The following is a 26,814-nucleotide window of genomic DNA, read 5'->3' as shown; positions in this document are numbered from 1 at the left end:
GGACTCGATCCCAGGCCCCAGGATGATGAACTGAGCAGAAGGCAGAGGCTTCACCAACCGAGCCCTCCCCACCCCACAGGCACCCCTTTTCTTGATTGCACTTAACCTATGGCTTATCTACTTCCGGTGTTTTCAAAAAGTTTTTCATTTCGTTAACACAAAATAATAACCTCAAAACCATCCCCAGTTAAATCCAATCCAACTTTTATCTTATTTCGACTTATTCTGGTCTGTTCTCATTATCTGAATGCAAAGCTTGGTCCGTTTCTTCCTGGAGCTCACTCGGTTCCAGTGCGTCCGAGGCTGCGCACGTTCCGCTGGGTACCCCCTTTTCACCGTGCGACGTGCTCACTGATGGGCTCCATTTCAATGGCTCCGTGATTTGTATGTGGCTCCTTCTTTAACCTGTGCCTTGTTTAGAAACATGCTTTAAAAATTTCCCACTAGAAAAAAAAAAATTTCCCACCAGAGGCTCTTCCCGGGGGAGGGCTGGCTTTATCTCAGAATCCACTCCTGGAGGCCAAGGTCTGGTTCTCTTCCCCAGTATTTGTTTCTTGGGACTTGTGGAGACCGCGACAGCTCACCTGTGTTGAGTGTTCTTCTGTGTGTCGAGAATTCTGCAGGTGGGGGACGTGGGACCTGATCAGTCTATGGGCCTAAGCTGATTCGTGGTACCGGTCCCATGTTTCATATCCACGGACTCCTGGATCTGATGGCTTCTCAAGCGGGTGGCCCCACCCGCCTAGGCTGGGACCCTGCCCTCGCCAAGACCGCCCGTTCTTGCCTCTGGAGCTTGCGCGTGACCCTGGGAGGGATGGCTCGACCCACACCCAGCCCCCGTGCCCGGGGAGGAGCAGACTCCGACGAGGACGCCCCAGCGCCTGCCGGGCTCGGCATGTGGACCCATTCCCGGGGTGGCCCATGGCGCGGGCAGGTCACCGGCTCCAGCGCTGACCCCTCTGGGGAAGGCAGCACGGCGCGCTACGCGGCGGCCGGGGAGGAGACTGGCCCGAGCGCGATCCCCAGCTCCACTCCCATACACCCTGCAACTGTGGGGTGGCGTCTGCCCCTCTATGAGCCCTGGCTTCCTTATCTGCAGACTGGGCCACCACCGACGCCCCGCGGGGTCACTCTTATGACCGAGAACGTGAGGCAGCCCCCCTGCAGGATGTGGGCTCCGCGCCGACGGCCCCGAGGTGCTGTGCGATCTCGGGCACCCATCACCACGTCTCTGGGCCACCTTCCTTCCCGGACCGCTTACGCGACGGGATGAGAACACACCAGCTCTCCGGGCGCCCTCCTGTCCCAGGGACGGGGCGGGACGGACGGAGGCACGACAAACACTCCACCACCGGCCGGGGTCAGACGATCTTCCTTTAATACAAAGTCGATATATCTACATACGCAGAGGTGGGAAAGCCACCTGGCTGCTTCCGTTTGAATAAACAGTGTTGAAAGCATCGGCAGATCCGCTCTTGTACAAAGAGGAAAAACTCACTTGCTCGGGGGTCTGGGGGTGGGGGATCCCATCCTTCTGCTTCTGCCCCCAAACTGCCCCACGGTCCCGGGGGGGAAAGGGTCCCTGATCCGGGCAGAACATGGCCTCTCTCTCCCAGAAGAAGTGGGACCTCCTGTCTTGTTTGATCCTCCTCCTTGGGGGCGCAGGAGATGGGGGGGAGCGCCGCGGTGGCGGCGGGGCTGGGGATGGGGGTCACTGCCATCGCCTCGGCGGCAGCACCCACTCCATGGGATTTTAAACCTGACGCTGGTGGGCCAGAGCCCCCCACTCGCCGCTGCGCCCCCCCCCCACTGGTCCTTGATATGTTTCAGAATTAAAAAAGAAAAAAAAAAAAGAAAAATGCAAAAAAAAAAAAAAAAGGGAAGAATTCAGGTGCACAAGGGCGTTCTACTTTGTTCAATCGTCCTCCTCGGGGGGCAGATGGGGGGGCTCAGGCGGCCCCGGGGGGCGGGTCGCACGCCTGCGCACCTGCCAGCACAGCCGCCGCACAAGAGTGTTCTCTACGGTGAAAAAATAGACTGTCTGTGAACGGAACAGGAATAAGCAAAGTTCTTTTTAAATTTGTTGACTGGCGAAGTCTTTTTTTTTTTTTTTTTCCTTTTCTGTTTGTTTCTTCTTAAAAAAAAAATGAAAAAAAATACACTATTTAAAAAAAGAAATGTCACTGGATACAGTTACACAGAGTCTGAAAAGAAAAGCTGAATTTCGCAACCCCGTCCCCCCCCCGGGGCCTGGCGCCCCCAAGGCTGCAGGCGGAGAGGGCTCCCCCCGCCCCGGAGAGGACTGGGGGGCTCAAGCGCATGGCCCCGGCCTCCTCGGGTTACGGGGAGAACCCCTGTTTGCTCGCTGCCCCCCACCCCCCCACCCCAGAATCTCTCGTTTGGAATCGGAAGGAAATGAGGAATGTGCCAAGTATCGGAAGGCGGCGGCCGGTGCCGGGGGGCTGCTGGGCGCCGCGCGGGGGGCTCGGGGCCGCGGCGTCCCTGGAGACCGTGCAGAAACGTGGCCGCTGCCGCCTCCCGCCCTGGCCGCTGGGGGGCCAGGCTTCCAGGGCCCAGCCCGGCAGGGGCAGAGGCATCTGGGGCCGGTGGAGTCTGGCCAGCGGCGACCATGGCTTTAGGTTGCATAGTGGTCAAAGCTTCCGAGGTACTCCAGCGCGGCCTGGTAGCAGAACTGGTACTCGTCCTGCGGGACGGCGGGAGCGGGGCTGTCAGGGCCTCCGCGGCCCGGCGACCCCTGGGGTCCCCATCGCCCTCAGCTCCTGCAGGGGCCACACCCCCACGGGCCGGGCTCTGGCCCCGGCCGCCCTCCCCTCCGCCGGCCTGGAAGCCCCCCTCCCCGCCCACCACCCGTGGCAGGGCCCTGGGACGGGATGGCCTCGAGGACACTTGGGATGCCCAGCACGTGATCGCGGGCAAGTCCCATCCGGGGAGCCAGAGTGGGGGGCTTCTGGATCTCCGGGCGCCTCTCTGCCCACCCCGAGTCCAGGTGGACTGCGCCCATCTCGCGCGCTCACCTCCGTCTGCACCATGGCTGGCCTCTGGGTCCGCAGCATCTTCACCGTCTGGAAGATGTCCACCACGCCCTCGTACCGCATGCGCTCCAGCACGATGCTGAGCGTGATGAAGACGCCCGTCCTGCCCACGCCGGCGCTGTTGGGGCGAGCACAGGCATTCGGGGGTGGGTTCAGGGAACCCCACTTGACAGAGAGAACCCCAACCTGAGAGCCTGCGCGAAGCCTCACTAGGCCTCAGTTTCCCCAGCTGGACACCAGGCACGGGGGCTTGAGAGGCCGCTCACCTGCAGTGGACAGAGATGGGGCCGTCCTGGCCGAACTGTTCCTTGGTCTTGTGCACTTGGCCGATGAAGTCAATGAAGCCCTCCCCCGACTTTGGCACGCCCTGCTCCGGCCAGTCCGTGAACTGGAACTGCCGGACCGTCCGGGACTGGCCATCCTGGAACAGGGAGAGGCCGGCGGGACCACTGAGCTCGGTGCGGTCGGGGCTGGTCGCCTGCTTGGGCCAACCTCCCGCCAACGCCACCCTCAGCCCCGGGCTGCTCCCCGGAGCCCACCTCCTCATCCAGTGACATCACCTTACATGCCCCCGCCCCGTTGGCATCTCCAGAACCATCGGCCGCCGCCTAAGTGACATCCGACACCACCGGCGGGATGGCCGGCCGCCATCCCGCCGTGCACCCAACACCTGCCCTTCCTAGTCCCCGCCTCCCCCTCCTCCCCTTCCTCCTCCCTCCTCCTCCGGCAGCAGCACCAGCCATTCCGCCACCTTCTGCCCTTTGCCCAACAGAGCGCCACTGTCCACTGTTACTGTCACCCGACACCCCGTCCCGTCTCCTCCCCGCTGCCCACTGCGGGTAACTCATAATTCCTGGCCGCCACCACCCACCGTCCCCATCTTGGCAGCGCCACCCAACGCCGTCACCCTCCGTGAGCTCCGACCAGGGGGACCCAATGGCCCCAAGTCCGGGACTCCTCACTAGTGAGCGCTCACCCCGCCAGGTGAGGGCGCTGTCTTCCACTGACCTCTTCACGCACCTGTTCCCAATCGCCTTGTCTCTCCCTCGGCGGTGCCCCCAGGGATAACCCCCCCACACACACCCTCCATCCCCCCTCCCTCTCTCTCCCCCCTCCCCACGGAGCGAGTAGCCCTGGTCAACGGGAGCTCGTCTTTGCTACTCAGTCATTTCCCGCGATCGTCTCCCCCGGCCCCGGGCCACACGCCTGCCCTTCTCAGCATCCTCCTCCTCTGCCCGTCCTGGTGTCGCCGCCCCAACCCTGCCTGCCTCCCCCGCCCCCCACACCATCCATGCGTGTCCCCTCCACCACGTGCGACAGCACCGCCCGATTCTCCAGCCCCCCGTCCCATCAATCCAACGGCACCGTCTCTCACCACCCTAGTGCCACGACCACCCATGCTGTTCACCATCCGCTGGCGTCACCGTGACTACCCATTGTCCCACCCCTGCATCCTCCAATGCCCTCTCTTTCACCACTGAGTGATCCTCCCCAACCCGGGGCCACCTGCCACTGTCCATTGGCTGCCAACAAACCCCTCACCCGCCACCACCGCTACCCTCCACCCACACTTCCCGCCCCGGGCTGCCACCAGTGCCCGCTGACCACCACGGCCCAACCCCTGCACCCCCGTCCTGCCTCCCCTGTCCTGCTTTCAGCGCTGCCACACGGTCTGTGGGGAACACGCCGCTCACTCCCTGTTGCACGATCCCCTTGGGCCTCTGTCTCTGGAGCGCGGGGTGCAAGGGGACACAGTGGGACCAGCATGCTCTCTCACCACGTGGTGGTAGGACTGACAGGCCAAGCAGACCACCCTCTTCTTCCTCCACTCATTCCTACCCCCGGACCTTGGCTTCTGCCTCCAACTAGGGAAGCCCCTGCCGTCACGAGGCGCCGCGCAGCAGGGCCCGGCGTTCCCACATCTCCCGGCGATCTCTCCGCACACTCACCCGGGCGTCTGTGACCTTGAACTCCCGCAGGATATACTGAGGCATGTTGTATTCTGCCATCGGATCCACTACGAAGTACTGGTAGCGGGCGGAGCGCTCGGCCGGCCAGTACTGGTGACACTTTTCCTGTGGAGGAGACGGCGGCTGCGGTCAGCCCGGCCTGAGGCCCGCCCCTCCCCGCCCCGGGGCCCAGGCTCACCCGGCCCATCTCGCGCAGCTTGGTCAGCATCACCACGATGGTAGAGTTGTTCTCCCAAAGCATGCGCCAGAAGTCCTCCGTGGTTTCCGCCAGCGGCCCCTGCGTCGCGATGTAGGCCTTCTGCTGCCTGCGGTGGGGGGCGTGTGAGGCCGGGGCCATGGCTGGGCCTCCGCTGCCTCCTCTGGCTCGCGGGCTGGCGCACAGGCCCCTCCGCATCTCCCCGAGCCTCCCCATAACCCCGTCTTGCGCAGGTGGGAGGCCATCGGCCTCGGGAGAAGTTCCAGGACCCCTAGGAAGCTGCAGGACGGCCGCTGACCTCGCCTGCCTCCCCTCCTCGCGGGTGTCTGCACCTGTGAAGCCCTCGGTCACCCCCAGCCTCCGCGCAGGCGGGGCCTTCTGCGCCCAACGCCCTCCCTGGGCCGGGGCTTCTCAACCTCGACACCAACACTGGGGGCTGGACCAGCCCGTGAAGGGCACTGTGGGGTGCTGGGCGGCACCTCGGGCCTCCACCTGCCCGATGCCAGGAACAGCTGCCCTCCCCGGCTCCCGCTGTGACAAATATGTCACCAGATGCTGCCCGGTTTTCCTTGGGTGGTGGAACCGCCCAGACTGAAAAGCTGACGCATAAGGACAGATGGAACCACGATGCAGACGGCAGCCATCACCTAAATGCACAGCCAATTCCCTTCACCTTAGGGGTGACTGCACGAGGCGGGGAGCGCGCCCAGCTCTGTCTCCCACGGGAGGCTGGAGACCCCTCGGGGCAGGGCAAAGGCAAGGCACCTGTAGCCGTCGATGAAGCTGGCGTTGATGTAGTCAGAGCCCTCCACCCCGCGGATGGGCTGCAGACAGACCCGTGTGCTCTCGTAGGGCATGATGTTCACCAGGCGGTTCTTGAACTTGTTACAAGGCAGATTGGCACTGATGAAGCGGGATGTGTGGGCTTTGGAGTTGGCCAGGCGCTGTGGGGACGAGGGGCGTGGGGGTCACCAGCAGGACAGCCTCCCGCCAGGTGCTCTCCCAGCCGGCGCGTGGACGTGGAGCGTGGGCGGGGGCGCAGCACCTTCCCGGCCGTCGCTGGGGGCAGCCCTGACCTCTGGCCCCCCCACCCCGACCAACCTTGAACTCAAGCTCCATGCCGGTGACGTGCTCGCCGGGCTCCACCTGGGCCAGCTTCTGGATGTAGGCGTAGAGGCTGCGGGCGGGCACCTCCGTGTTGCCGCAGCCCACGGCCTCCAGCAGGGCCTCGTGGATGAAGCTGTACTGGTCCTCCGTCTGCACCATGTAGTTGCGCTGGGACCGCATGAGCGTCACGTGGCCGTACACGTCCACCGTCTTCTCCGGCTTGATCCGCTCCAGCATGGCATCGATGACGATGAAGCAGCCGGTGCGGCCCACGCCGGCGCTGTGGGCACAGGCACGCGGGTCAGGGCCCCCCACACAGCGCCCGGGGTGGGCGGGGGGGACGGCCTGGGTGCTACCTGCAGTGCACGACGACGGGGCCTGCGTCCGGCGGGTTGCAGGTCTTCACCCTCCGCAGGAAAGCCAGGAAGGGCGTTGGGTACTCGGGCACCCCGTGGTCCGGCCACGCCGTGAACTGGAACTGGCGGACCTCACGCTTCTCGCTCGAGCCATTCTGGGGGCCACAGGGACGCGGCCTGTCACAGCGGCCCCCCGTGTGCGTAGGGAGGCGGCCAAGTGCACAACCGGGGGCCCCCGCCGGAGACTCACGGGTGTGTCACAGTGTGGCCAACACCATGCCCCGACTTGCTCCCCAAATCTGCCCCCATCGCAGCTGGTGGGGGCTCGGGCCGGAACTCAGGAGTCACCTTAGACTCGCTGCCCCTCCCGATCCCGCCGGCTCTGCCTCCATCTACCCCAAACCCGCCCACTTCTCACCCCCTCCGTGGTGGCCACCTGGGGTCCAGTCCCCTCCGGGCTGGGCCCCCTGTTCCCACCCTCACCCTAACACTCTACACTGCTCCCCCATAGCGGCCACCAGAGGGCCCATAGTGAGCACCTGAGTCAGGTCTGCCACCCACCCTCCAGGGCTCCCACCCGCCTTAGGGTAAAAGTCCAAGTCCTCCCCGAGGCCCTGCCCTCTCGGCCTCCCTCACTCTGCTACAACCTAACATCGGCCTCCCCATTGTGTCTCCATCATGCCAGGCAGGGTCCTACCCCAGGACCTTTGCACGGGCTCAGCCTCTGCCAACAACGCTGTTTTCCCAGATCTCTTGACTCCCTTTCTCACCATCCCTGGGTTCCCTGACACACACTTTATTTTTCTCATTCTGCACGTTAAGATGCATCATTTTACGTATTTACTGTCAACGCTTTTCCGCTAGACTATGCTCCAAAAGGGCAAGACATTTTGTCTGCCCTGGTCCTTGCTGCGTCTTGGTGCCCTAGTCAGGGCCTGACACACAGTGGCTGCTCCGTGTCGACAGAGGACCCGGCTGGAGTCTGGGGAACGCCGCGATGCCGGCAGCACCCGCCCTCCCCAGCACAGCAATGAAAACACGTCCTCCGGACGCCAAACTGCCCCAGCTACGAACTGGCGACACAGAAGACGGAGGTGACAGCAGCCGCCCATTAAATACGTGTCTAAAGATTCGCTCTGCCCAGGCCCGACTGCCCAGGCTGGCAGGGACTCTCCAGTTCTGCCTCCCACCCGTCACGGGCCTGGGCTGGTTTTGTCCTCCTGCTGTGGCCGGACGCGAGCGGTGCCCTCTCTGGGCCTCGCTGCCCCAGGCCGGTCAGCCCGGGTCGACACGCTCCTCTGCCTGACGGGGAGCTCCCGGGCGGGCAGCTGGCCTTCCTCCTCTTCCGCCCTCATCACCAACCTGTCCCCCACCCGGGCCCCACCTTGTGCAAAGAGAACGTCCGGACACAGAACGTGGCCAGCTCGATGGTGTCCAGCAGCGTGACCTGGATGAAGCCATAGCTTTCCATGCCCCTGTTGGGCCAGTACTGATCGCACTTGATCTGCAGGAGGCGAGAGAATGGAGGTGAGCAGGGGCTGGGGCCAGGGGGCGCAGGGGCTGCTGGGGCAGGGGCAGGGATGGGGGCTGGGGCAGGGGCCAGGATCGGGGGGGGGGGCATGGGGGCTACTGGGGCTGGGGCAGGGGCCGGGGTTGGGGTTTGGGGATGTGGGGGCTGCTGGGGCAGGAAAAGGGGTTGGGGGGTGTGGGGGCTGCTGGGGCAGGAAAAGGGGTTGGGGGGTGTGGGGGCTGCTGGGGCAGGGGCTGGGGTTGGGGTAGGGGCAGGGGGGTGCAGGGGCTGCTGGAGCCAGGGCTGGGGTGGGCTGGGGAGGTGTGGGGGCTGCTAGGGCAGGGCTAGAGGCCAGGGCGGGCTGGTGGACATGGGGGCTGCTGGGCAGGGGCAGGGGGGTGTGGGGGCTACTGGGGCAGGGGCAGGGGGGATCAGGGGCTGCTGGGGCAGGGGCAGGGACAGGGGCTGGGGGGCGGAGGGCACAGGGGCTGCAGGGGCAGGGGCAGGGCCAGGGGCCAGGGTGGGCTGGTGGACATGGGGGCTGCTGGGACAGGGGCAGGGGCAGGGACAGGGGGGTGTGGGGCTGCTGGGGCAGGGGCCGGGGCGGGGGGGTGCAGGGGCTGCTGGGGCCGGGGCAGGGGCCGGGGCAGGGGCAGGGGCTGGGGGTGCGGGGGCTACTGGGGTCAGGGCAAGGGGGTGTGGGGGCTGCAGGGGCAGGGGCTGCTAGGGCTAGGGCAGGGGCAGGGCCAGGGGCAGGGGCTGGGGGGCACAGGGGCTGCAAGCAGGGTCGGGGCCCACCCGTGATTTCTCCTCCAGCCGCGTCATCATGACGATGGTAGCCGACCGCTGCTCCCACACCATTCTCCAGAAGTCGCCGAAGGTCTCCGGCAGCGGCCCCTGCGTGGCGATGTAGGCATTCTGCCGCCGGTAGCCGTCCACGTAGTTGGCGTTGATGTAATCGCTGCCCACGATGCCTACGGCCAGGGAAGAAGCCAGAGATCGGGGCTGGGTCGGTGCTGCTGTCTGCCACACCAGTTCTATCTGGCCCACCGCCTCCTGGAAGCCCTCCTGGACTGCCCCAAGCTGCCCCCCGAGAGGAACCACGGGGCCTGAATTCTGCGGTCTCTCCACCTCAGCACCACTGTCCCCAGGGGCCAGACGTCCCATGCATTGCAGGCGTCTCTGGCCTCCAAACTCTAGGTGCCACTAGTTCCCTCGCCCCCAGAATGTGAGCACATAAATGTCCCCAGACATTGCCGAACGTTCTCTGGGCACTGAGAGCCACTGACGTCGAGGGATAGATGGAACCACGTTACGGAAGCAGCCGTCAGTTAACTACACGTCCCGAAATTCCCAGTGGCTCCTGGCTGGAGCTGGGCCAGGCCTGTGGCCAGCACCGGGCCTCAGCGTCTCCCCATCTGTGTCCCAGCTCGTCCGCACGGGGTCTGTGCACGCTCTCTGGCACCGGGAGGCAGGGAGGGCCCGAGCCGCTACCTTCGATGGGCTGGAGGATGACGCGGGAGTGGTCATAGGCGATGACGTTGGCGTAGCGGTTCTTGGGCTTGTTCACCTCCAGGTTGGAATGCTCCCACGTGAACTGCTGGCCCGGATCGATGGACTGCAGGGGCAGGTGAGGTGGAGGCTTCAGGGGGACGCCGGGGGGCTGCGGCGGGGCGGGAGGCGGGCGGGGGGCTCACCTCGTACTCCTGGGAGAGCTTGAGGCTGTCATTGGCCTTGAGGCGTTCCGTGTGCTCGGCCATGTCTGCGATGGGGATCGGGGGGTGGCTCAGCATGCCTGGTGGGGGGGAGAGCAGACCCCGCGGTGCGGGCCGGTCACTCGGCAGCCAGCCTGGGGGCCGGCGGGCGGGGGGCGCTCTGCGGTGTGAGTCTGTGATGGACGAGCTGTGGTTAGAGCGCGTGGCGGGGAGGGGAGGGGTCTGGATGGCCCCCCCACGCTGGAGCCCGGAGCCCAGGCCTGCGGGGGGGAGGTCCTGTCTGCAGGTGGGCTGTTGGAGGAGCGGCTCCCAGCTGAGTCTGACACCCCCGGCTTGTGATGTCGGCCCATCCCGGTGCCCCCAACCCAGCTGGGGGATGCAGGGGGCCCCGGGAGGGGTGGCCCTGAAGTCTCCAAGCTTCTGGTGCTTCGTGGCAAGAAGCAGGTGAGTGACACACAAAGCAGCAGACACAGCTGGCTGCGTTCCCCAGGGCGGGGGGCCCACACCCCTGTCTGCCCGTCTGGGTTCAGAGTGGGGAGCTGAGGAACCGGGCAGGCTATGTGCCCGGGGGGGTGTCCCCATTTCTCCATGTGAGCCCCTGACCTCTGAGGGCTCTGCACCTGCTGCGAGGACAGTGACCCCCTCGGGGCAGGGGAGCTGCTGGGGGCAATGGGGGGGGCCTGGCTCTTTCTCCCCAAGACCTTGCTCCTGTCCTGGGGCCCAATGGGCTGAGCCCAGCGCTGGCACAGAGGCAAACCCTGCAGGCTGCAGGCTGGCGGGCACCTGCCGTCCCCGGCCCCCCTGGGCACTCCCCAGAAGCGCCCTTATCTGAGGAGTGAAGCTGGGGTCCGCCCGCTTGCCCTGTGGATCCCCCTGCCTCTCACACAGGACCACCCTGTCCCCCCACCCTCCCCACACCCACGTAGTCACAACCAGCGACCTAAGGACCCAACAGACCAGACCCCAGCTCCCTTGAGAAGCCAGCGCAGGACGGGTGGACAGAGACCGGGGGCGGGATGGAGAACCAAGATGAGAACAAACGGGGGGACGTGGGGGTGGGGGGCGCGCAAGGAAGCCAAGAACAGAGAGACACAGGAACTAACTTTCAAAGTGAAACCCCGGCTCTCTGAGGGGGCTGCTGAGGCCTGAATCTGCAGAAACAGCAAACAATAAATAAATGAAAACACACGGGGGGGGGGGGGGGGACACACCCGCCTCCCCCACCCCTCGCGGGATGCACGCACAACGGCCGGCCGACAGACGCAGAGGGGCAGAGAGACTCGCACAAGGGAATGCACGCTGCCCGGGTGCCCCCCGGTGCCCCGTCCCCCCCCCCCCCCGAGAACCTACGGGAGCCGCTGGGGATCCCTCTGGAGCAGCTGGGATTCCGGGAAGGTTCCAAAGCTCTAGGCCTTCTGTCCATGTGTCTCCCCTCCCTGCACCCCAGCCAACCAGGCCTCAGGTCCCCCGCTGGGGTGGGGGGGGTCAGCAGAGGAGATTTCAAATGAGGTGCAGTGCGGTGAGGGCGGAACTTGAGGGCAGGGGGACCCGTGGGCCCGTGCCATGAGCTTTACGGGGTCAACTACTAGGAGTTACGACTATTAGTTAAACGCACGTGAGTTAAAAATCCTCACTTGAGTGAGAAAAGAAGCGACGTGACCTAGTCCAGGGACAGAAAAGCGAAGGGAGTACATTCGAGGTGCCGCGTGGGGCCGCTCGTGATCCCTTCGGGAGGACTGCAGCCACCAGTTAAATAGGAGCGACCAAGACCCTCATGTGCATAAAAACAGAACCGGTGCGAGTCAGTCCGGCCGCAGAAGAGAGAAAAGGCATATAGTAAGGATAGTGTGTGAGGCCATGCGCGAGCCCTGGACGGGGACTGCAGCCATCAGTTAACACACAAATGTTTAAAGCCCTCCGTGGGGCTGGAAACAGTTACTACAGAGACAGGAAGCAGACAGGAAGTTCAGAGACAGGAAGCAGAGGCTGGGGGTGGGGGTGGAGGGACAGGTGTAACCGCTCCACGCGACCGCCTAAGGAGAACAGCGGCCATCAGTTAAATGGAAAGCTCCTCCCTTTGGTTAGAAGCAGCTGGCACAGGCCCAGTAAGAGGGGAGAATGGTGAGGGCGTGTGGGGGTCACCGTGCGTGACGGCAATCAAGGACAAGACCCTGGCTCATCGGGGCTCTCCCCAGGCGTGGCAGGGACCCTGGGCGGAGCCCCCGCGCATCTCCGGGGAGCACGGGTCACCGTGGACGAGAGACGTGCAGGGCAGGGGGGAGGCACAGTCTTTGCACCTCACTGGGGGCGGGAGGGATGGGACATCCCGTGGGGGGTGTGGTAAAAGGCTAAGGAAAACCCCAAACGCCCTCCACGGAGCGGAGCGGGAACCAGAAGCACTGCGCTTTCTGGCCGAAGGAATACGGCTCCTTTGGCTCATCTCGGTTTTGTTTGTTTTTAGGTGTCCTTCCTGCTCCCAGAGACGCCCCCGACTGCCACTTGTGTGAGCGCAGCTTTCCAGAAGCCTCGCTTGGGTGCAACCAGAACCCATCCTCGGCAACTGCCAAGCCCGGGTCCACCGAGGGCTCTGGGAACCAGGCGTCTAAACCGCAGCCAACGGCTCTGCCAGGGGCCGCCGAGGCCCGCCGAGGGGGCCGCGTCCTCTTCTCTCGCGCTACCTGCCCCCGGTGGCGTTGATCCCGGGATCAGGGACATACCTGGCGTCTGGAAGTTAATGCGCCTCATTTCCACGGGGTCCTTGGGGTGGTGGGGGGCGAGGTCAGCGTTGTTCAGGAGGCATTTGGTACGGGGCTCTGAGTCCTTGCGTTTACTGTGTGGGACCAAGCGGGGGGGGGGGGGCGCGGTGAGCACCTGCATATGCCCGAGACGCACGTGTGCACGCGAGAACAGCCGTCAGGGCCCACGGACGCGCGACCCAGCCGGGGGTGGGGGAAGGGACTGTGAACTGGCGCAACTGGTGTTCCCGGGACCACACATGGTGTCCCCTCAGCCCCTGGGTGCACCCCTGGCCTGCTCCCCCTCCCCGGCCCCTCGCCTGAAGCCTCCCAGGATGAGGCCAGTCCTTACCTGTCAGGTTTGCTGCTCCCAGAAGCAGACACAGGTTAGAAGGAGGGAAAAGGAGACAGATGAGGGCGGGCGCACTGGCCACGCCGCACCTGTCCTGTGACGGTGGTGGGTAGGGCTTTTTTCTTTTTTTTTTTTTAATTTTCTTTTTTGGTTTTTACTGAAATTCGATTTGCCAACATACAGTGCTCATCCCATCACGTGCTCCCTCAGCGCCCGTCACCCAGCTACCCCAGCCCCGCAACGGGTACAGAAGGGGAGGTGGGGGGTGGGGCTTTCTTAACGACTGGGAGCCTTGGGCTCTATTGGGAAACGGGCCTAATCCCTCCCACCTGGGTCCCCATCTCAAGGAGGTGAGCTCCGGCCTCCCCTTCCCGAGCAGAGACGCGTCCCGTGTGGCCGCGATGGTTCCTACCCTCGCCACGCTCAGAGGGAGCCTCCGCCCCAAACCATCCTGCTGAGGGGCGCGTGAAGACTGATAGGAGTCTGAACCCCGGCCCTGCCCCTCCCCAGGCAGCGTGACTCTGGCCCAGTGGTTCGACCTCTCTGAGCCTCTACTGCAGTGGTCCTCCCACGGAACCAGCCCTCCCCCAGAACCTTCTGGAACCTCCCGCCTTCTCCAGGAGGCCCTCCCTCCTGCCAAGGGGGGTGTGGGGGGTGCCGGGTTGGGGGGCTCACTTCTTGTAGAGCAAGATGGCAATGACGATGCAGATGATGAAGACCACCGCCAGCACGGGCCCGATCACCCAGATGAGCCCCTCCTCGCCGTCCACGATGGGCTGGGGGTCTGGGTTGTCCAGCTGGAAGGGGTCCGAGAACGGGCTGGCCGCAAACGTCTGCGGGAACGGGGCAGGAGGGGCCTCGGTCAGCGCCCGTCCTACGCACACTGGCTGGACGGGGCCTCTCTGAACGCAAACCTACGTCCCTCGCCTCCTCTCAGCACCCCCACGACTCCTGAAAGCCCTGACCCTGGTGGCCTGCATGGACCTTCCCCAGCCTCTGCTCCCCCCACCCCTTCCTCTGCTTTGGCCGCACCTCTAGCCCTCCACGCACACCGACCCAGAAGATACCTCTCCCCGGGTGAACTCCTATACAGCCCCTGAAGCCCTAGTTCCAAATCCCCTTCCTGAAAAGAGTCTTCCTCCTTGGGATACCGGCCCCCCACCCGACCTCCAGTCTTTCCCTCTGCGCAGCCCTGACCACAGGATGCTGGGAGGACGGGGGCAGGATGGTGGGACGTGGGCAGACATGGCGGGCACTCACGGGCTCGCTCTTCTGCAGCACCGCCAGCACGAACAGGACGTAGCGGTGGCCGGGCTCCAAGCCCCTGTTGTCAAACCCGCCGTACTGCTTCTGGTCACCGGGGTGGAAGGTGGGGGGCAGCATGGAGAAGCGAGCCGCGATGTAGGGGCGGGGCGCCTCCAGCTGGCGCGAGTGCCTCAGGCTGCGCCTCTGCAGCCGGGCGATATCCTGGATCAGCTGTGGGAACGGAGGCGTGGGGTGCTCAGAGGCTGGCCGGCAGCCCCAGGGCCTACGAGGGGTGGGGCGGGGTGGGCCTGGGCGCCCGCCTTACCTCCTCTAGATCCATGTCTTCCGGGCTGCCCAGTGGGGTCAGGAACTGGCCGCCACGGGACTTGCGCAGCGGCACCATCACGATGAAGTAGTTCCTGTGGGGAGAGGAAGGGTCAGGGCACGTCCAAGGAACACCTTCCAGAGGTGGGTGTGGGGGGTCCCGCTCTCGGAGTCTTCCTTGTGCTTCTACCCCCTACACCCCAGCCATACAGGACGGTAGTTCCTGACTCAAGCCTCCGGGCTTTCAGTACATTTTCTTCTGGCTAGAAACTCCACCCCAGTTATATTTCTTGAACTCCTACGCATCCTTCAAAGCCCCAGCTTCCATACCCACACATCCTCACAATCCTTGATTCTGTGTGTCCCAGGCAGGGTCCCCTCACCCCTCCCTGGGGACTCTCAACCCTGGTGCCTCTCAAAGTATCCGTTTCTGCTTCTGTCTCCCTGCCGGTTGGGGAAACCAGAGCCAAAAGGAGACGGGACAGGTGGGGGACAATCAGGAACGTGGGAGGAGAAGACTGAAGGCCACACGTGCTGGCAGGGCCCACGAGAAGCATCAGGGCACTGCACGGGCCGGGCTGACATGACCCACGTTTCACACACGGGTGAGGACACGGAAGCAGGCCCCAGGCTGGCTAACAGGGTGGGAGGGGTCCCACGGGGCAGGGCTGGTTTTGACCGTACTGGACGGGCACGGGGCTCTGGCCGTCGGGCAGATACACCAGGATGAAGCCGTCGGAGTCGGGCTTGGGGGCCACGCTAGGCTTGGCACTTAGCAGGTTGAAGGCGGTCCAGGCCGTGACCGTCTGCTGAAGGCCGCCCAGGCTGCTGCCTCGGTTGGTCAACACGAAGTTGTAGAAGGTGTTGGGCCTCAGGTGCGTGATGAGCTTCTTCGTGGTGCGGCCGTCCACGTCCAGTGTGAGCCCGTTGTACTGGATCTGCGGGCCGAGAATGGCTCAGTGGGGCTCTGGGCCGAGCCCCCGATGCTGACTGAGCCGTGACCCCAGACCTGGCCTCAGCCCTGACTGAGTCGTGACCCTAGACCTGGCCTCAGCCCCACTGAGCTGTGATTCCAGACCTGGAAAGCCCTGACTGAGCCGTGACCCCAGACTTGGCCTCAGGCCTGGCTTCAGCTCCTCTGAGCCATGATCCCAGACCGGGCCTCCAGCCCTGACTGAGCCATAATCCCAGGCTTGGCCTCAGCCCTGCTGAGCTGTGATCCCAGACCTGGCCTCAGCTCTGACTGAGCCATGATCCAAGACCTGGCCTCAGCCCTGCTGAGCCGTGATCCCAGACCTGGCCTCAGCTCTGACTGAGCCATGATCCAAGACCTGGCCTCAGCCCTGCTGAGCCATGATCCCAGACCTGGAAAGCCCTGACTGAGCCATGACCCCAGACCTGGCCTTAGCCCTGACTGAGCCGTGACCCCAGACTTGGCCTCGGGCCTAAGCCATGACCCCAGACCTGGCCTCAGCCCTGACTGAGCCATAATCCCAGGCTTGGCCTCAGCCCCGCTGAGCTGTGATCCCAGCCCTCACTGAGCCATGACCCCAGACCTGGCTTCAGCCTTGACTGAGCCACGACCCCAGACCTGGCTTCAGCCTGGCTGAGCCATGATCTCAGACTGGGCCTCAGCCCCACTGAGCCGTGACCTCAGACTGGGCCTCAGCCCCGCTGAGCCATGATCCCAGACTGAGCCATGATCCCAGCGGAGCCCCAACTTTAAGCCCAGTGTTGACTGAACCCTAATCCTAGAATAAGCCTCAATCCTAGGTGAATTCCTAGCCATAGACAGATCCTTAATCCCAGCTGAGGTCCAGCTCTGACCAGGTCCCAATCCTGACTGACCCTTAATCCCAAGATAAGCCCCACTCCTAGATGGAGCCTTAATCTCAGCTGAGTCCCAATCCTGACTGAGCACTGATCCCACATCAGACCTCAATCCCAGCAGACTCCCAACTCTGACCAAACCTTAATCCCAGCCTGAGCCCCAATCCCAGGTTAAGTCTTGACCACAGATGGAGTCTCAATCCCAGCTGAACCCTGATCTCAAGATGAGCCCCAACTCTGAGCCTCAATCCCTGCCAATGCCTGGTCCCACTCAGCCCTGGGTCCAGCTGATTCCTAACCGTGGCCAAGCCCCTACCCTGGCCTGCCTGCTCCCTAGGGGAGGGCCGCACCTTGTAGGGCGTGGGTGAGTTGTAGTTGTCAGGAAATTCCCAGCTGAGCAGGACCGACGTCTTCATGATCATCTTCACCTTGAAGTTCTTGGGTGAGACTGTGCCGGGCAGCAGCCAAGCGGGAGAGAGCAGAAGAAAGGCCCCATGAGCACTGGGGGTAGGGCAGGGTGGGCCGGTGGGGTGGGGTGGGGCGGCCCAGGCGCTCCCTGTCCTCCGCTGGGCCTGTGCCCATGGCCTTACTGCCTGGCCCTGCCTGGCCCTGTCCCAAGTCCCTGCTGGGGGAGACGGCGCGGCTGCAGAGAGAAGGCGGAGCAGGAGGGGGAGGGGAAGGGGAGGGGGGTCGGTGGGGGCGGCGGTGCCACCTAGGCACGTCCCACCTTTGCCAACGCCGGAGCCTCGGGGTCCGGACTCGCCTCGAGTGTCCACAAGGAAGCAGAAAAGTGACCACTTACCTGGGCGGGGGAGAGGGAGGGGGCTGGGGTGGGGGTGGGCACAAGGCCCGGTCCGGCTCTGGTGCGGGGGTCGCCGCGTGCCTACCTTGGTCCCGCAGGAACGTCCGGTAGCGGACGGGGGGGCTGTAGGGGCCAGGGCCCTGGCGCGTGTGGGCCCGCACTTGGAGGTCATAGGCCGTGTCGGGCTTGAGGCCCTGCAGCGTGAGCACGTTCTCGGCGCCCGGCTCGGCCGCCGCTGGCAGCTCGGTCTCTCGGGCGGGGCCCAGGGCTCCGGCCTCCCGCACGGCCACCGTGTACTTGACGATGGCCCCGTTGCGCTCGGCGGGCACAGGCGGCAGCCAGCGTAGCAGGACGGTGCCGGCCGAGGCGTTGCCGGCCGCCTCGAGGATCTGCGGGTGGCCGCGGGGAGTGTCCTCGGGGATGCTCAGGACCTCAGCCGCCTCCTCGCCCAGGCCTCCTCGGCTCCGGGCCGCCAGCCGAAACACGTACGTGGCCCCCTTGTGCACACCCAAGGCTGTGTAGTGGTCCTCGGTGGGTGGGAACTCCAGCGTGGCCAGGGGCGAGTCCTCCCGGCCGAACTGCAGGCGGTAGCCCAGCACCTGGTCCTCGGCGGTGCTGGCTGGGGGCTCCCAGTGTGCCAGCAGGCTGCCCTCGGGGGTCTGCTGCACCGACAGGGTGGGGCGGCCCAGCACTGTGGGGACACGGGGCGGGCGTCAGGACCACGGGGCCACCCGAGTCTGGAAGCCGGGGGTGGGGCTGCAATTTTTAAACGTGGGTCTCAGGAGGGTGGCACTCAGAAAGCAAAGCCTCAAGGGAAGTGGAGGGAGATCTGGGGGAAATGGTGTTCCAAGCAAGGGAACAGCCTGTGCGAAGGCCCTGGGGTGGCCTGGGCTGGGTGAGTGGAAGGAAGAGCGAGGAGGCCGGGGATTCAGAGACCCCGCTGGAGGAAAATATCCGCAGTGTCAGAGCAGGCCCTCCTATGTCTACCTCTTGTTTTAGTTAATAAGTCAGCCATCTCTTGCCTCATTGATTTCCCTCTCCCTCCAGCCAGCACATGATTAATACCACGGGACACAGGAACATCCAAAACCCTGCCCTTGTCCCACGGTTCTCACAGCCTGGGTAGCAATCAATGTGCCAAGGTCCTGGGAAGTCCTGCAGGAGGAGAAGCTCTACAAGTGAAACCAGGCTTCTCCTCCTGCAGGACTTATCAGGACCTTTCACGAACCGGGCTCTGAGCAGCCACGGCATACATGGTAGGTCTGCCTGACAAGCCTGGCTGTGGGGTAATGTCGTGCCTGGGGGGCGAGGCAGAGATCAGGGGAGGCTTCCTGGAGGAGGTAATGAGGGTGCCGGAAACTGAAGGATACAGAGGCCAGGCAGACGGAGGGAACAGCGTGGACAAGGACTGGCAGGAGTGTGGCAGGGGCCGCGTCCAGCTGGCCTGGAACATCGGGCTGCGCAGGCTGAGGGAGGCCCCCCGGAAGGAAGGGTCGGAGGCCTCGGGGCCTGACATCCCTGAAACACATCGAGCTGCTCCCCGGGTTGTGCCATCTGCCCACAACACCTGCCCCTTGTGTTTTCGTGGCTGCCTCTCCCACCTCCGCCTTGTGTTTTTACCATGGGGTTAAAAAAAACAAAAACAGGGCAGCCTGGGTGGCTCAGCGGTTTAGCGCCGCTTTCAGCCCGGGGTGTGATCCTGGAGACCCGGGATCGAGTCCCACATCGGGCCCCCTGCATGGAGCCTGCTTCTCCCTCTGCCTGTGTCTCTGCCTCTCTCTCTCTCTCTCTCTCTCTGTCTCTCATGAATAAATAAAATATTTAAAAAAACAGAAACAAAAACCAATGGTCCCTTGGGATGGATGGAAGGGCCAGAAAGGGAAACTGAGGCAGGGCCGTGAGAAGTGGCTGTGCGGTGCAGTGGGGGAGACAGGCATGACACCTCCAAATGCTAAGCTGCCCGGGGTGATCAGAGCTGGGACCGAGGCAGGGCATGGGGTGCCGGGCGTGCCCAGGGGGAGCCCCGGACGGAGACCGCAGGCTGTGGGTGGGGCGGGGAGGCCGGGCTGGGAGATCCGTGAGGAGGTGGTAGGGGGGCCACAGTGTGGTGCTCTGGGGGCCGAGGGGCCGCGGCGGGAGGGTCTCGTACCTGCTCCCTTGGTCACCACCACCTTGGGTTTGCTGCGAGCACCGTCGCCCTTCATGGTGTAGGCGGCTACCGTGATGGAGTAGGCGGTCTCGGGCTGCAGGTTTGTGATGACCATCTCCTGCGGGCAGGGCCGGGGGTCAGCGACGCAAGCGGAGGGAGACCGGCCCTGCCCGCCCCCGTCCCCGGGGCTGGGGTCAAGCAAGATGGACGTGGGGCCTGGTGTGAGGGCAGAGGCGTGCATCCGAGCTCATGCACAGACCCCAACACACAGCACGTCCATGCTAAGATGGGCACACGCAGCCTGACACCCCGTCATCTGCTCATCACCTCTCGGCCTCGGGAGGCCTCCCCGGCCGCCAGCGGCCACCAAAGGGCACCTGCAAGCACCTCACCCAGGCCCTGCCCTCTTCCCACAGCCCTCCAGGGCTCCCACCTCCCAGGGGCAGGGCTCGGGGGCAGGGGGAGCCCAAATCCTTCACTCTCCCCATCGCTCGCTCGCTCCGCTCCAGCCACCGGGCACGCTCCCAGCCTCGGGCCTCCTCCGCCCCCGCCGGTGAGCCAGGGATTCCCTCTACCAGGCCACGAGGGCCAGGAGTTAGGGTCTCAGGAATTTTGCAAAAGCCAGTTTTAAACACAGCCGTTATCAGAAGGCAAATTCCATAAACGTGCTGACAGATAAATACTAAGGTCGAGGGCAATAAATGCTCCAAACCCACCGTCTCTCCTAATTGTTTCACCACATTTATTACTACGTCCGTGCTCTGGAGGTCATCCTGTCACCTGTGTCTGAATGGAGAGCTGTGGGGTGACGACCTCCCGCACCCCCCCACTGCCCACGGAGCTCGAAATTGCCACGGTGGGAGTATTTATATCCCAGAAATGGGGAAAAGCTACAAATCAGGTCTGCAACCCACCCTCCCAGACTCCTAGGGAGCTCCTCGGGAAACCTTCACAGCACGATCTATACCCACCCCGGCCAGAGCCGTAACTGGACACGTACAGTTGACCTTGGACAGCGTGGGGCTTAGGAGCGCCGACCCCCGTGCCATCGAAAATCTGCATATACCTTTTGATTCCCCCCTAAACCCAATGCTGTGAGCCTCCTGTCGGCCAGAAGCCTTACGGAGGACGCAGTTGACTAATACGTTTTTTGCCTGTTACGCACGTTACGTGTGTTAGGGACTGTATTAGGACAGGAAAGCAGCTCAGGGAAGAGCAAGGAGCTCACGAGCAGGAAGCACGCCTACAGCACTGTCCGTGTTTAGTCAAAAATCAATTGGCAGATAGGCGGGCCTCTGCGGTTCAAACCTGAGTCGTCCAAGGTCAAGTGTATCTGTGTCCTGTTCCCGTGAGCCGTCCTCTCCCGCACTGGCCAGCGACGGCCAGGACGGCGGGCTCAGTGGGGTGCGTCCCCACACTGCCTGGCTGGCACACGACCTACATACAGCAGGCACCCGCCCGCCCGATGTCGGAGCCGCCCGACCTGCACACGTAGCTGCATCCGCCCTTGCCAAGTCACATGGGTGCCCATGTCCCCACACATGCACACCCACAAACACGGTCCAGCATGCCTGGGGGTGGGGGGGGATGGCTCTGGGGTCAAGAGCACGAGGAGGGGGACAGGGGGACGGAGAGGGTCTCCTGGCCCTGAGCCCCCGTGGGAACTCACGCCCCTCCGGCCTGGGCGTAGGGAAGAGGCAGGGCCTATGTGAGGGGTGGGGCTGGTGTCGATGTAACCTCAGGCTTTGGGCTCTCAGAAGAGCCCATGGGTTCGTCTGGGGCAGGAGCACAGCCTGGGGAGAGGCAGCAACGTGCCCAAAGTGCCACATGGCCGTGCCGACTGGCTCGGGGCCTCCGGAGAAAGCTGGGGGAGGGTGACGGGGTGGGGCGGGGAGGATAAGGACAGTCCTGCAGGCCTCCTTCCCTGCCCCGGGCCTGCTGACCCTCTCCCCACTCAAGGGCTGCAGTGAAGGGGATGCCAGAGAGAAATTTCGAGGCCAGAGAAGGCTGAGCTGGGTTCGAAAGTGGCCCAACTGCAACCTGGGCCCAGCGGGGGAGGCTGTGGGGTGTAGGGGCAGGGCGAGAGGGCAGGAGAAGCTAGAGCGGAGGCGTGGGGTGGAAACCACGGCTGGGGGCTGGGCGCTGGGCGGGACGAGCCCTGTGGATCTGGGGGCCGCCGGGGTAGGAGGGCTGATGCGTAACCTGATGCGTAACCTCTGAGGCCAGGACCCCGGCAGGGCTCCTACGTCCACGTGCCTGACTGGAGACCGAGAGGTGACCGGCAGGCATCTGGGGCCCAGGGGAGGAGACCCTCTTACAAGGGTCGTGCAGGGGAGGGGTGTGGGGGTATCACATCACTGCGCGGCCCCCGGGACAGCACTGCAATGGCCGGGCAGGGGTGCTACTTACGTATTCGGCCGTGTCGTCCGTCTCCCACTGAGCGTGGGAGGAGGCGGCAGGGGAGAGAGGAGGAGGTGAGCAGGTGGCCCGAGAGGGGCAGAGAAGCGGGGAGAAGGCGGCGGGGTCGGGGAGCCCGCCCGCCCCCCCGGAGCCCCGGCCCGCCCCGCCCCGGCACCCCGCCCACCTGGGCGTCGGCCAGCATGATGTCCTTGATGCGCGGCGGCCCGCGGGCCTCGGCGCCCTCCATGCGGACGTAGTGGACCTGGTAGCCGCGGATCTGGCCGTGCTGCCGGCCGGGCGCGGGCGAGCGCCACAGCACGCGGATGGCCGTGGCGTTGAGCGCCTCCGCCTCCACCTTCCGCGGCGGCGCGCTGGGCACTGGCGGGGGCAGGGGAGGGGCGGGCAGGGCCGTTACTGGGGCGCCTGGCCCTGCCCCCGGGCAGCACCGCTGCCCGATGCCAGGGTGCCAAGCGGCTGCCGGGTAACTGGGCGGTCTGAGCGCTCACCGCCAGCTGGGAGGGCAGGCCTCCTTCCCGGATCCCACAGCCCCACGGGGGGGCGGGGGGTGCCCAGTGCTGTGCGCCGCGTACAGATGGGCAACTAAGGCCCCCCAGAGCCTAAGACACCTGCCCAGGGCCACACAACAGGAGTGGGCCCTGCACGCCCCGCTCCACGGGCGTTACCCACCTGCCTCCATCCTAACAGCATCCCTTCCAGGCAGGGCTCTCACTCCCACTTTACAGATGGGGGAACCGGGCCCCCTGAGCATTGGGCCCTTGACTGCAGGGTCAGGTAGAAACAAAGCCCGGGTCTGAACCCAGGCAGCCCAGCTGTGTGCCCCGATGCGTTCCAGGACGCAGCCAGCCCCCCCGGACCACACCCCAAGGTCTGGCACCAACAACCGCTTCTCTTCGTCCCTCTTCCCTCCTAGTGTGGGGGCTGCCGCCGAGCCTCTCCGGCCTCGGCTCTCGAGAGGCAGGCCGGGTTCCCGACGCCACGGACCTGCACTTTTATGGGAGAAGCTGCTTGCATTTTCCCCCTGTAGCCCAGTTTCTGCCAACGGACTCCAGACCAGAGCCTCACCTCCCTCTGCAGCTCAAAACTTTCAAGCTGGAGGTCAGCCACAGCCCCACCGGGGGTGTTTACACCACAGAAGCTGGCCATGGCTGCGGATAGGTCTCCGCGCCCCAGAGCTGGTTGTTAACACCACCGGCGCGCCGCAGCCTACTCGCCAGATAGGATGGCTCAGCCCTGAGCTGCAGATCCTGGCTTCCCCTGCCTTATCCTAAGAATCTAAAAGCTACGCTTCTGGGGGTCAAGGACCATTAAGTTTGGTGCAAGTGCTGCGGCCCGTTCCCCACACTGTTTCCATACTTTCCACCATCGGACCCAAAACTACAGGGCTGCCAGCTGAACCTCCCAGGCACAGGGCTGGGGAGGAACTACGGCCCCGAAGGTCTAGGATGGAGAATTCCAGGACCAAGGAGCCCGGGATTCCTCGGGGAGGCCGGGCCGCCTGCTTCACGTCTGCCCCTCAAGACTGCGGCGTCTACCTCTTGACCACCAGCCAGCCCAGTTTTGCAGAAGGTGCCGAGGCGCGGGGCGGGCTGGGGCCTGCGGGGTCCCCGGCAGGGCCCGGTGCTTACCGTCCTCGTCGGTGCGGATGACCACGGGCGAGCTCTCGGGCCCTGGTCCCACCTCTGTGTGAGCGACAGTCGTGATGCGGTACTCGGTCCACTTGTCCAAGGCCTCCAGCAGGATCTGGGTGGTGGTCGGGGGGATGCCGTTCACCTCCTTGGGTTGCGGATCGTCCGAGCCCAGCGGTCGGTAGCGGACGCTATAGCTCACCAGGGCCCCGTTGTGCGTGTCCGGCGGCGGTGGGCGCCAACTTACCAAAATGGCCGTGGAGCGCGTGCTGACACATTTAACGTCTTGAGGGGGGGCTGACGGTTCTATGGGGGGGAGAACGTGGGGGCGGGGAGGGGAGGCGGGATGGGCGGGGAGGGGGGCGGGGAAACAAAAGATGGGAAAGAGAAAATAAAACAGAAGATGATAACAAACAAAACAGAACCAAACCAAAGAGAAGTCGAACCCAAAAGAAGCGGGTGTCAACCAAAGGTGAGATGGACGGGTGGGGATGGGGCCGGGAGGGCTGGCCAAGAACACTGCGCTCAGCGCCCGGGGCTGCACCTGCTCCGCTCGCGGGAGGTCCTGGGGGGCAGGCCGCCCCAGTCCCCGGGGACGTGCGCACGCGTGGACGCGTGTGGGGAGCGGAGGTAACATCCCCACTCGGGAGGCACCTCTCGTGCACTAGGCCCCGGCGCCAGGGGCGTCACGGAATAACACAGAAAGCGTCTATTTAATGAACCCCTGCGATGTGCCAGGCAGCAGGCCACGGGCTTCAGAGAAGCACAGAAAATATACTTAGTCATTGAACACCTACTGTGTGCCGGCCCTGGCACCAAGGACAGAGCGCACTAAAATACTTCTTGAATGAACACCTACTGTGCGCCGGGCGCGGCACAGGGATGGACCAACGGTAAACACGCTAATTGGCCGAGCGTCTCCTGTGTGCCGGGCACCACGCCAGGTGATGGTGATAAAAGCCCCACTTTATCAGGCACCTACTGTGTGCTTCGGCACAGCGCTAAGCCTTATAGGGTAACAGTAAATGCGGTGCCAGGAGAGCAGCACTGCCAGGGTAAAAGCAGCAAAAGTCCCATTTACTGGGCACCTACTGTATGCTGGGCACAGCGGAAGAGCTTCACAGGTTAACAACAGAAGCATCTGTGTACCGGGCACCTGGGTTCTATCAGGGGCCCCAGAGGCCACCCCAGGGCTTACTTCAACTAGGACCACACTCTCGGCCTCACGTGGGAGACAAAATAATGCACATGTCTTGAGCACCTACTGTTTGCCAGTTAGCATGCTGAGGGCTTTAAAGAATAATACCAGCGCCTGTTAACTGGACACTTGCTGGGCTGCTACCAGCCTCAGGGATTTAGAGATAGTATAGCCCCGATTAGCAACTACTGTGTGCCAAGGTCTTTACAGATCTTAGTTCTTCTGGCACCACAGTAAGTCCATCACAGAACAATGGCAAGTCTTATTTACTGAGCACCTACTATGCGCTGGGCATCGTAATAGCCCTCTAATGGTAAACACGGCAGTTCTCATTTACATGGAACCTACTGCAGGCCAGGCAGTGTGGTAAGGACTTTTTAAAAAACAGGTCCACATAAAAAGGACCTACTATGTGCCAGGCCCTGTGCAAGGGGCCTTACTGAAAAAACAGCAACAGAGCCCCACCTACTAAACATTATGTGTTAGGCACCGTGCTAAGGGCCTTGTAGAACACAGTGCTCACTTTTTTAAGCACCTACTGCGTGCCGAGTGCTGTGCTAAGGGCTTTATATATAAATGGTAATGGTTTTTACTCTCGAGCACCTACTGTTTGCGCATCCAGTTGCCAAAGGCTTTACAGATGACAACCTCACGTTCTGAGCAAAACCTGTGTAGCCAAGACCATGCTAGGCCCTGTCAGGCTCACAATGGCTCTGACTTGAGCGCCTACTATGTGCCTAGAGCCAGGCCAACCTCCTTAAAGAAAGTGCCACTTATCGAGCACTTGCTGTATGACAGCCATTATGTCAAGGGCTTCTCGGAACAATAATCTTAGTCCCCATGTTTGGGGGCACCTACTGTGCACCGGGCACCAGGGAAAGCTTGTTAAAAATGACTAACAGCTTCCATTCTTTGGGTGCCAATTCTGTGCCAATCTGTGCTTAGATTTAAAAGAGCATTTATGAAACACCTATGGTGTGCCAGGCAGTGTGCTAAGGGCTCTGTTAAATAACATTAAGTCCCCATCTGCTCAGTACCTACTATGAGACTGTATTAAGGCCATCACCAGTAATAAACCTCATAGTCTATGCATCGCCTCTTCTGCACACCCCATACCCTACGCCCTTTACGCTCAAAATGTGTCCCCCAATATACCTCATTTAATTCTCAGGACATATAAGTGGCTGAAGCTATCACCCCTCCAGCCTCCTTCCACGTTACAGGTGGGAAAATCAATTTCAAAGTCCACCTGCCTGGTTTTCTATGAGCACCAGTTGTGTACCTACTGGCTGCCAGACCCCACCTAGGGTTTTTGTGTATCACCTCCCACCTCACAGATGAAGAAACTAAGGCCGGAAAAAGCAAGCTGCCTTCCCAAGGGTATGTGGTGAGAGCCAGGTATTTGAACCCAGGCTCAGCTGTTGTGGAGGGGCTGCCTTGATGGAGGATGGGGACTCAGACCTCAGCCTCAGGCAAGTTGACGGTGGCTGGAGCCACACTACTTTAACTGCCCATAGCTCCAGAATTCTCCTTGCTTGCGGGGAAGCCCAGAGAGGCCACTGGCTTTGCCTCACGTCAAGGTACATACAACCCTCACCATGATGGCAGCCCCATTTGTGTTTAGAGAGTACTTGTTACGTGCACACCCCAAGGCAGGGGCACCCAGAGATGAATCAGAGGCTCCTGTCCTCAAAGACATCAGGCTACAAGACAGCCCAGAGGCCTCTCCGATGGCTTATTTCAACTAGAATGACCCTCTGGCCTCACTTAAAGTGAAATGCCGGAGTCCCCTCCTCGATACGAGATACTTGGGGCCCTCTCCCCCATTTCTTGACCAGCCACCCCAACCAAAAGTGCCTGGGGTAATCAGGCAGGAGTGGAAAAAAAACAAAACAAAACCAACCAAAGAATGTGCTGGAAGGAATGGATTCACTGAGAAAGGGGGAGGAAAAATAAAATCAAAACCATAATAAAATAAGAAACAACGGTGATGGTGATGATGATGAGAAAAACCATAATAAAAGAAAGAAAGACGCCTTCCAGAAAACTCCCAGTCTGGTTACCTACCTTCCACTCTTCAACTGCTAACTTATAAGACTTTCTTACGAGGGAGGGATTGGCGGAGTGCTGAGCTACAAGGCCAGACCGAGCTCTGGGTGGGTCTCCAGATGCAAGCGGGCCCAAGCCCTGCTCTGGCCCCCAGTGTGGGCACGCTGCAGTTCCGGA

The 26,814-nt window shown here is 63.1% G+C and overlaps 1 protein-coding gene across 1 annotated transcript in view; it reads right to left on the bottom strand.

Moving 5' to 3' along the window:
• Positions 1–1,361: 1,361 nt before the first annotated feature.
• Positions 1,362–26,814, bottom strand: part of PTPRS (protein tyrosine phosphatase receptor type S) — a 96,270-nt gene continuing 70,817 nt past the window's right edge. The window contains exons 14-38 of the mRNA XM_072787713.1: positions 23,391–23,696; positions 21,929–22,122; positions 21,754–21,780; positions 19,345–19,462; positions 17,281–17,886; positions 16,744–16,841; positions 15,248–15,501; positions 14,565–14,658; positions 14,255–14,470; positions 13,670–13,827; positions 12,995–13,006; positions 12,625–12,737; positions 11,011–11,058; positions 9,890–9,987; positions 9,687–9,810; positions 8,991–9,166; positions 8,067–8,186; positions 6,683–6,837; positions 6,321–6,606; positions 5,985–6,163; positions 5,202–5,328; positions 5,003–5,128; positions 3,320–3,474; positions 3,036–3,171; positions 1,362–2,704 (exon numbers count right to left, since the gene is read on the bottom strand). Coding sequence (XP_072643814.1) covers positions 2,636–2,704; positions 3,036–3,171; positions 3,320–3,474; positions 5,003–5,128; positions 5,202–5,328; positions 5,985–6,163; positions 6,321–6,606; positions 6,683–6,837; positions 8,067–8,186; positions 8,991–9,166; positions 9,687–9,810; positions 9,890–9,987; positions 11,011–11,058; positions 12,625–12,737; positions 12,995–13,006; positions 13,670–13,827; positions 14,255–14,470; positions 14,565–14,658; positions 15,248–15,501; positions 16,744–16,841; positions 17,281–17,886; positions 19,345–19,462; positions 21,754–21,780; positions 21,929–22,122; positions 23,391–23,696 — 3,995 coding nt within the window. The 3' untranslated portion in view covers positions 1,362–2,635. The remainder of the gene's footprint in view (positions 2,705–3,035; positions 3,172–3,319; positions 3,475–5,002; positions 5,129–5,201; positions 5,329–5,984; positions 6,164–6,320; positions 6,607–6,682; positions 6,838–8,066; positions 8,187–8,990; positions 9,167–9,686; positions 9,811–9,889; positions 9,988–11,010; positions 11,059–12,624; positions 12,738–12,994; positions 13,007–13,669; positions 13,828–14,254; positions 14,471–14,564; positions 14,659–15,247; positions 15,502–16,743; positions 16,842–17,280; positions 17,887–19,344; positions 19,463–21,753; positions 21,781–21,928; positions 22,123–23,390; positions 23,697–26,814) is intronic.

The sequence above is a fragment of the Canis lupus genome, chromosome 19, assembly GCF_048164855.1.
Source record: "Canis lupus baileyi chromosome 19, mCanLup2.hap1, whole genome shotgun sequence".
NCBI classification, from domain to species: domain Eukaryota; kingdom Metazoa; phylum Chordata; class Mammalia; order Carnivora; family Canidae; genus Canis; species Canis lupus.
The sequence above is the reverse complement of the archived record's forward strand: the minus strand, read 5'-3'. Positions and strand labels throughout refer to the sequence as shown.